The 9,859-nt window shown below is 39.2% G+C and overlaps 1 protein-coding gene across 1 annotated transcript in view; it reads right to left on the bottom strand.

The window, feature by feature from the left end:
* Positions 1-9,859, bottom strand: part of aclya (ATP citrate lyase a) — a 35,343-nt gene that overhangs the window by 5,975 nt on the left and 19,509 nt on the right. Inside the window, 15 exon segments of the mRNA XM_055005181.1 lie at positions 2,840-2,994; positions 3,091-3,184; positions 3,292-3,419; positions 4,078-4,188; positions 4,269-4,350; positions 4,425-4,603; positions 4,605-4,622; positions 4,717-4,821; positions 5,104-5,272; positions 5,368-5,509; positions 6,431-6,524; positions 7,215-7,369; positions 8,320-8,437; positions 8,517-8,578; positions 8,663-8,799. Of these exon segments, the coding sequence (XP_054861156.1) occupies positions 2,840-2,994; positions 3,091-3,184; positions 3,292-3,419; positions 4,078-4,188; positions 4,269-4,350; positions 4,425-4,603; positions 4,605-4,622; positions 4,717-4,821; positions 5,104-5,272; positions 5,368-5,509; positions 6,431-6,524; positions 7,215-7,369; positions 8,320-8,437; positions 8,517-8,578; positions 8,663-8,799 (1,749 nt within the window).

Here is a 9,859-nt window from a genome sequence, read left to right as displayed (position 1 = left end):
CCATGAAAAACACTCCAGAAAGGTTTTCTTTGAAAAAAAAATCATCATGAATTTTGGCGCAAAAAAAACGCCTTACTATACTATGTCGAAAAAAAATGCGATTTTTCAAACATGTTGTAAAAACGTGCCATATGATGAAATGATGTAAAGGAGGCCGTGAAAAACACTCCAGAAAGGTTTTCTTTGAAAAAAAAATCATCATGAATTTTGGCGCAAAAAAAACGCCTTACTATACTATGTCGAAAAAAAATGCGATTTTTCAAACATGTTGTAAAACGTGCCATATGATGAAATGATGTAAAGGAGGCCGTGAAAAACACTCCAGAAAGGTTTTCTTTGAAAAAAAAATCATCATGAATTTTGGCGCAAAAAAAACGCCTTACTATACTATGTCGAAAAAAAATGCGATTTTTCAAACATGTTGTAAAAACGTGCCATATGATGAAATGATGTAAAGGAGGCCGTGAAAAACACTCCAGAAAGGTTTTCTTTGAAAAAAAAATCATCATGAATTTTGGCGCAAAAAAAACGCCTTACTATACTATGTCGAAAAAAAATGCGATTTTTCAAACATGTTGTAAAAACGTGCCATATGATGAAATGATGTAAAGGAGGCCGTGAAAAACACTCCAGAAAGGTTTTCTTTGAAAAAAAAATCATCATGAATTTTGGCGCAAAAAAAACGCCTTACTATACTATGTCGAAAAAAAATGCGATTTTTCAAACATGTTGTAAAAACGTGCCATATGATGAAATGATGTAAAGGAGGCCGTGAAAAACACTCCAGAAAGGTTTTCTTTGAAAAAAAAATCATCATGAATTTTGGCGCAAAAAAAACGCCTTACTATACTATGTCGAAAAAAAATGCGATTTTTCAAACATGTTGTGAAAAACGTGCCATATGATGAAATGATGTAAAGGAGGCCGTGAAAAACACTCCAGAAAGGTTTTCTTTGAAAAAAAAATCATCATGAATTTTGGCGCAAAAAAAACGCCTTACTATACTATGTCGAAAAAAAATGCGATTTTTCAACATGTTGTAAAAACGTGCCATATGATGAAATAATGTAAAGGAGGCCGTGAAAAACACTCCAGAAAGGTTTTCTTTGAAAAAAAAATCATCATGAATTTTGGCGCAAAAAAAACGCCATAGTATACTGTGTCAAAAAATGTCATTTTTCAACATGTGAAAACATGCCATATGATGAAATAATGTAAAGGAGGCCGTGAAAAATATTTTAGTATGTCGTCCAAAATATGACAAAAACGTCATGTCCTCCAAAATGTCACAAAAACATCATAGTTTAGTATGTTGTCCAAAATATCACAAAAAACGTCATACTTTAGTATGTCGTCCAAAATGTCATAAAAACATCATAGTTTAGTATATCGTCCAAAATTTGACCAAAACGTCATAGATTAGTATTTCGTCCAAAATATGACCAAAATATCATAGTTTAGTATGTCGTCCAAAATGTCACAAAAACGTCATAGGTTAGCATGTCGTCCAAAATTTTACAAAAATGTCATAGTTTAGTATGTCGTCCAAAATGTGACAAAAACGTCATACTTTAGTATTTGGTCCATAATATGACAAAAAGGTCATAGTTTAGCATGTGGTCCAAAATGTGACAAAAACGTCATAGTTTAGTATGTTGTCCAAAATATGACAAAAACGTCATAGTTTAGTATGTGGTCTTAAATTTGACAAAAATGTCATAGTTTAGCATGTGGTCCTAAATTTGACAAAAATGTCATAGTTTAGCATGTGGTCCTAAATATGACAAAAACATCATAGTTTAGTATGTTGTCCAAAATATGACAAAAACGTCATAGTTTAGTATGTGGTCTTAAATTTGACAAAAATGTCATAGTTTAGCATGTGGTCCTAAATTTGACAAAAATGTCATAGTTTAGCATGTGGTCCTAAATTTGACAAAAATGTCATAGTTTAGTATGTCGTCCAACATGGCATACAAACGTCATAGTTTAGTACGTCGTCCAAAATGGCATAAAAACATAATAATTTCATGGCGTCTGACATGTCACAAAAACATCACAGTTCAGTATGTAGTCCCAAATGGAAAAAAAAAACACCATAGTGTAGTATGTCTTCCGAAAAGGAATAAAGACATCATGTGTATGTCATCTAAAATGTCAAAAAAAAAATATCACGTGAACAAAAATAGCAGAAAAATGTTAAGGAATGCTGCGGAGTAATGTGACGATCGGCAAACCTTCTGTTAATCTGTGAACCTTTGTTTGTGCACAACATTACTCAAAAACAGACTTTGATGTAATCTTCAAGGAAGTTCAGAAATGACACAAGGACCACCTCATTAGATTTTGGCAGTGATGTGGCTTGTAGTCTGGATCCACGGATTTGTTAAGGATTTCTGTATCATTGGAAGATCGTGGCACGGCATCACTGTAACTATGACAACAAAAGAACGCTATTCCATGCTAACTGCTAACAATCACGATTGCGATCCTACTACAAATCGACCGGGACTTATCCATTGGAAATGATACAAGGAACAATAGATTAAATTGTGGGGGTGTTTCCGAGTTCTATCAATTCCCACCGCCCGCTACATGTTTAGGTCACGCGATTCGTTATCCGTACAGAACGTACACATACATAACACACGCCTGTGCTCAGCGCAAGGTAATTTTTTATTAAAGAATTCATCCGTCGGAAGCGATACAAAGACTGAGCAGCATTGGCGGAGTACTACGCTCTCTCAGTGCTTTTCTTGTAAAAAAAAAAATGTCATGTTTAGTATGCCTTCAAAAATGCCGGAAATTTAGCACAGCGGAACGTTTAATAGAAACTAACCTCCTCTGGAACCACAGCAGCCCCAGGGTTCCTCCAAGGCCAATCTCCGACTTGAAGACCTCGGTGATGGGCATGCCGGCGTAGATGAGCTCCTGACCTCTCTCATCACAGATGCTGGTCATGAAAGAAGCTGGCTTACGGATCAGACCCAGCTCCTGAAAAGCAAAAAGACAATAAAACAAAACGTTCAGTTTTTTCTCATCTCATGACCCAAAACAAAATTTTATAGGCTTCCTGACATGAATACTCACTCGTGCCCAGGAGTAATCCATCGGTACAGTGGGAGGAGGAACCTCTTCAGCTGGCTGAATAACTCCTTTCGCCACAAGGTCATCATACACTGATCTGCATGGAGGAAAAGATAACACAAAAATTTAAAAATCATACCAAGAACCACATTATTTTTTTATTGGCAGGGAACAGTAATGTAACAAATATGACTGTGCACTGACTTGATGATCTCTCCCAGCTCATCAAAGCTCTTGGGGACAAACGCTCCAGCTTCCTTCAAAGCCTTATTTTTAGCTACTGCTGTCTCTGAAGCCTGGTTGGCACAAGCTCCTGCATGCCCGAACTGAACCTAAGGGGGAAAAGAAGAGCAAAAAACAGTCAAAAAATGGACTGAAAACAGCTGTTGACCTCCTGAACCCTAAAACGCATTGCAAGGATTGTAACGTTGGCCAACATCCAACCAGTCATCAAAGAAAGAAACTGTGAAAACAAAATGCTTTTTAACTTTCCAGTATTCCTTAAATGTATGTATGACATGCACTTTTCGTTGTCTAAATTAACAAAGTAAAAAAAAATAAAACTGAATCAATAAAATAAATGCAGCATGGCTCAACAACAGTATACAGAGGAGCAAGTTGTTGGAAGATACATTCAGCATGGTGAAACATGCCGAGCTTGAGTTTGTAGAGGTTGTAGCGACATAAGAAGCTAATGTAGAGCGCCCATTTTTTCCTGTTTTGGTAACACCTATGGGCACTTGGAAAATGTTGTATACATTAATTCTATGGTTTTTCTTTTTTGTTTTTTAATGAATAATCAAAAAACTTGTTCTTTTCTGCGATTTTGGCCTTTCTAACTGCACATGAGACATTCTGAGTTCCCTCAACCTCTTCATGGTTGTTCTGTCTCCATAGAGGTGCAGGACTTCATATTGCAGCGAAAAATGGATCAACAGTGACTCAAAAATGTGAGAGTAGCTAAAAACACTCAGCATTTGCCCCTCTTACCTCTGAGGAGAACATAGTTGCACAGGTGCCGATACACCAGCAGACCACTGGCTTCGTGATCCTGCCTTGTTTAATCGCCTGGCAGATCTTGTATTCCTCTGTGCCGCCGATCTGTTAGAAAGCAGACATAGGATGTAAAACTTGGTATTTGGTCAAAGCTGCAGGTACAAAAGTGGAGGTTTGTTCCTCACCTCTCCCAGTACTACAATCATCTTTACTCCAGGAGTGTCTTGGTATCGCAGCACGTGGTCAGTAAACACTGAACCTGGATATCTGCAGGAGAGTCCAGGTTTACGCACCAGCTCAAACTCATATGCACAAATACTGCAGATAAAACAGTTCCTTACCTGTCTCCGCCAATGGCTACACCTTCAAAAACACCATCAGTGGTGCGGGAGATGATGTTGTTGAGTTCATTGGACATCCCTCCTGATCGGGACACGTAGGCCACGCTACCTGGACGGTAGAGTTTAGAGGCCAGGATGTTATCCAGCATTCCTCCTGTGTTCCCGATCTTAAAGCAGCCCTGGCTTGATTCCTCCAACCTGCACACAAAACACACGCGTTTTGTTTTTATTTCCTGACAAAAAGAACAAAGTAAAATCCTGATAATTTCCTGAGAGGTGAAATGAGGCTTACAGTTGCCGGTCCGATGATTGTGACTCCTTTCTCATCCGCCGTCTTGATGATCCGCCTGGTGTGGGCTTCTGGGATTCCCTCAGCAATGATGGCAATGGTGTGAATCTGAAAGCAATTAAAAAGGACGGTTTACCTGCAGAAACCTGTAAGAAATGGTATAGTCTTTACAGCGCTGTGTAGAATGGAGTAAAGTAGAAAATACAGTGACAGTCTTGCATAGCCACACTTATCTCCACAGCACTGTGTAGAATGGTCTGCTGCAGACATTGGCATTGAGGACAAGATGGAGTAACAGTGTCTCTGATGCTGAGTAAAATATGAAGCTGAAATGGCAGGGTTATACCCACAGTTACCATTCAGTGAGCCACACTAAAGACCTCTGTTTACCTGTGGGTACTGCATGGTTTCCATGGTGCTGTCAAAGGCCGAACGCAAAGAGGCAAAGTTGATGAGCACGTCTACATCTGGATGCTTCTTCATGGCGTCACCCATGTTCTTATACACAGGAATCAGGATCTCTTTATGGCCCCAGTAGAACTTCTGTTTGTGGTCGCCTCTGCAAGAAAGCACAGTTAGAAGTTTACTCAGTGGCTCTTGAAATGAATTTAAATGTACAATAAAGAACCAAACAGAGGCACTAAGTGGACTTACGTGAAGGGGTAAACCATGGCAGCGACTGACGGTTCCTCTCTGGAACAAACGTAGTCGAAGTCCAACATTCCCTGAACTGCTCGAGTCTGCATTCCCCAAACCAGAGACTTGGTGTGTTTGCTGAAGAGGGTTGTTGCTTTGGCTGCAGGGAAAGAAAAGCTGCTCGTGAGAGGAACTGAAGACGAGGAAACAATAGTTCTTTTCCGACCTGGGACACACAACACCGCTGCTTTATTGTTTTGTTAAGGTGACGGTAAACATAAGTCACTTTCAATGTTTCTTGCGTTTTTTTTCAGACAAAACAGTGACTTGGAGAGCCACAGTCATCCCAACAAGATTGAAAAGAACATATGGTGATGCGTAATGCATATTAAATCAATTATAAAACAAAGACCAAATTAAACTAATAGCAGTCTATATAGAAATATTCCAACAGCTGTAATGATACATTCTGTCTCCATGTCAGGAGAACTATAATTAGAAATAGAAAGAATTATAATTAATGCGTGCAGTTAAACCTGTTGGCTCTTGTGTAAAGGTGTGCAACTACTAAATCTACTACAAAAACCTAGTTCAGCTAAAGATTGATAGCAGCAATTAGTCAAATTAAATAAGTTTACATCCATGGATGTCCAGATTTGATCTTTGAAGTTATAGATATAAAATATCATCAGTCGATCTTTTTGTCCTATAAGATATTCATGTGAAATTTTCCTTTACTTCAAGTCTGAGCTCTTTTGGCTAAATAAAGTGTCTTGTGAGGACACAATGACCTTTGACCTCCTGTAGAAGTGTTGTGATTGAAAAGGGACATTTCTGCATCAATATGAAAACAAAAAAACAGAAATCAGCTTTTATCACCACACAACCAGGGACACTTCACTTAAGTTGCTCATTGCTTTTATAGATTAACAGCCGCTTTCTGTTTAATCAAGTTTGGATTGCAGAGTCCTCTTGTTGTCCAAAGAGGGAGCTGTGTTACCTAAACTCCACCATGCAGGACAACAAGGCTTCAATTAATCATGCTATAAGTCGTGTATGAATACTGTGCATGTTTTCTTACCAGCAGGAGCTCCAGTTTTCACCTTCTTGGCCGGCGAGGCCTCAACTCTGGCTCTGTTCTCAGAAAAAGAAGCCGTTCTGCTGGACGACGGAGTCTGGAAGCGACAAAAAGAAATATAATATGCATTTTTAATTCCGCTGCACTGATTTGATTAAATATGTGCTAATAAGGACGGCTCTGTTGAGGATGGATCTGCTTTAAACTGGTTAAAACCGTGCTTCTTTATATCTTTGTAGCTGGATAAAAGGAGACCTTCAGGTTATGTTATGAGACATCACCTGCACACAATGTACAAAAGTTAGATTTGTTGTTCTGGACTGTTTTTATGCCATCGGCTACACAAGTAAAGCTTTGTGAAGGATGACTAACGAGATTTTAGTGCTTTGATATTTTGTAGCTTTTACAAAAACTGCAAAAAAAATGCAGTTTTTCTTACTTTTTCTGTGCATGTTTGCACAAATTCCATTTTGTCGTGGTATACCGACCTCTCCATTAGAGAGGAAACTGAAACATACATGCTTGTACGTGCACACGCTGGTGAAGTCCTTCCTCCTGCACATTCCTAATGGAAGCCTCGGGCAGCACAACTGACTGTAGACGACTAGCAGCCTATAATAGCCTTCGATGCTCTCACACAAAGAGCTTCTGATAATGTGGTTCAGTAAAAGGACACGACAGTGAGAAGTGAAACAGGGGCCTGGAAGTCCTCCTCCACTGATGATGTAAACGCACGACATCCCAGTAGCCCGGTGTGTCTCCACGGAGACGGTAATGAGTGTCGTACCGATGTGCTGCCGCTGGAGTTGAGCAGGAAGTTGGCGGTGTGGGCGGCGACGGGAGGCTGGTTGGGGATCGGCCTGTGGCCCAGCGCCATGCCGACGATGGCCGTCATGTGGGTTTCTGTGCCGAAGACATGAATCGGGATCCCGGTGGTCTTTCCTGAGGAGGAATTCAATTAAAATCAGCTGGTGCTTGCAGACAAAATACACTCGAGGGTGATAATATACAACAGAAGTGAGGGCACAACTGGGCAACATGACTTAAATGTCACATGATTAAAACCTGTATCACCTCATGGTCTAGCATTATTTCTAATTTGAACAGAAGGTATTTGTTCTTATGTCAAACTAGAAACTAACAGCTCAAATACACTATATTAAAAATTCAGACCTTTTATTTTCCAACTTTATTTTTGATGAAGCACTCAATACTCCTCATCATGGAGGATACCAAATTTCACTTTCTTCTTCTTTAGAAACTGTTTGTTGATGTTTTTCTTTGGATGGTTCTCATGCTGGAATATTCATTTTCTTCAAGCTTCTGGAGACTCTGAGTCACTCTGAGACCATTTTGGTTTATTCACAGACATTCATCTATAAATATCATCTCCAAACACCTTTTGCACTCATGCAGCTTCCTATCATCACCCCTCTGTGCATCACTGTCGGAACTATGCATTCACTGTGGGAGTCCTGGTCTGGTTCACATCAAACATGCTGGACTCCATCTGAGCTGAACAAATTTTTCTTGCCGTCATCTGACCAAAGACCGACATTCATCTACAGCACAAGGAAAGCACCGTCTTTGGCGTCATTTTAGAAGGTCGACCAGCTCTAATTAGTGGTACTACTGCTCCTTCTATACTTCCTGATTACTGCTGAAACTAGATTTTAACCTATCACTGATCTTCCTGTATCCTTTTCCATCTTTGTGAAGCAGATTTTTCAGGTTCTCTGTTCAATTCATTCACATGTGGAGCCATGATGTAGACATAGACACAACTCATGGGTCCAAAACAGAAAGTTCTGCTGTTCACAGCTTATTTTGCATTCAGTCAAGAAGAAATACTCGACTGCTCAACTCGGAAACGAAGCCTGAACTCAACTTACCAACTTCTCCCATCACTCTGAGACCCTCCTGGTAGTTTGGACCTCCACGACGGACAAAAATGGTGACTTCATGCTCTTTTAGTGGCACCTGATAGTCTTTGATAGCTCGAACAATCCCCTAAAAAAGACAAATATACACTTAGTGGAAAACGTAAGATTAAGGCAAATTTTTAAACCAAATGCAAGTGATACTGCACCTTAAATGTCGCTGCTACATTTGTGAAGTTTGCAATGCTTCCTCCAATAATCAGAACCTTCCCTGGAACACATTATGAGAGGATTTGTTAGATTTTACACTAAAAAAGAAAGGGAAAAAAAGACCTCAATCTGTAGATTTTCCCACCATCACGGTGCTTCTCTCTGGTCATCAGAGACAGGATGGTCTTGGCGTAGTCGTACGTTTGCTGTTCGCTCGGAGCTCCTGAATATTCTCCATAATTGGCGAGTTCATCGACTCCACCGAGGTCACAGATTGTGTCGCTGGAAGAAGAAAAAAGTAGTAACTTCGGCTGCACGGAGCAGAACTCTTTCCATATATTTTGAATTAATACCTCACTGTAAACAGATAAAACAGCTTCACAGTGCTCAGAGGGAATAATTAGTCACAGCTGATGTGTTTTTACGTCACGGTTTCCTCCCCGACAGACGGCAGAACACTGCTCGTTCCTCCAGACTACCATCCAGGAATCTAACTTACAGGAAGCTGAATCTGCAGCATCCGTCTCACTGCTGCATCCTCTAAACCTAATTATGAGCAGTGGAATCATCATAATGAGGATGAAGTCTGGGGACAGTTTAGGACAAACATCCAGCTGAATCATCTCACATGTGGATTAATGAGTGTGACTTATTTCAGGCATTCTTTAACCAAAACACCTGCCATGGGTTTTTAAAAATGGTCAAACTGACACTATTCATCGTAGCATAATACTGCAAAAACTAAAAGATTTTCAGCTTTCTAACAGTTCTTCAACAGCAGAACATGTGACTCAAGGTTTTATTGGGGAAAAACAACCAATTCTAAACTAACAATCATGATATTTCAACAAATATTATTTTAATAATATTTTTTTCAGATCTCTGGATCTTTTGTATCATTTTTGCATCTTCTTGTCTTTTAATAATTTTTTTTCTGTTATTTTTGCATTTTTCTGCTTCATTTTTGTTGTGTCTTTGTGTCATTTTTTCCTGTTATTTTTATATCTCTGTGTCATTTGTGCACCTTTACAACATTCTGCGTCATTCTGCATAGACAACATTTCTAAGTCCTTCCTTCTTCATCATGGTTGTTATGTTCCCATAGAGGTGCAGGGCTGTGTATTAACATATATTCATATTTATTTTATATTTGTAGATATTTTTTAGATCTCTCTGGATCTTTTGTATCATTTTTGCATCTTCTTGTGCCTCTGTTTAATTTTTGTTCATTATTTTGGCATCTTTTTGTGTCATTTTTGTATTTTCTTGAGTCTTTATGACATTTTTACATCTATTTGTGTCATTTGTGCACCTTGACAACATTCTAACTGTGTCATTCTGC

Source organism: Amphiprion ocellaris, chromosome 19 (assembly GCF_022539595.1).
Source record: "Amphiprion ocellaris isolate individual 3 ecotype Okinawa chromosome 19, ASM2253959v1, whole genome shotgun sequence".
Lineage (NCBI taxonomy): Eukaryota > Metazoa > Chordata > Actinopteri > Pomacentridae > Amphiprion > Amphiprion ocellaris.
The sequence above is the reverse complement of the archived record's forward strand: the minus strand, read 5'-3'. Positions and strand labels throughout refer to the sequence as shown.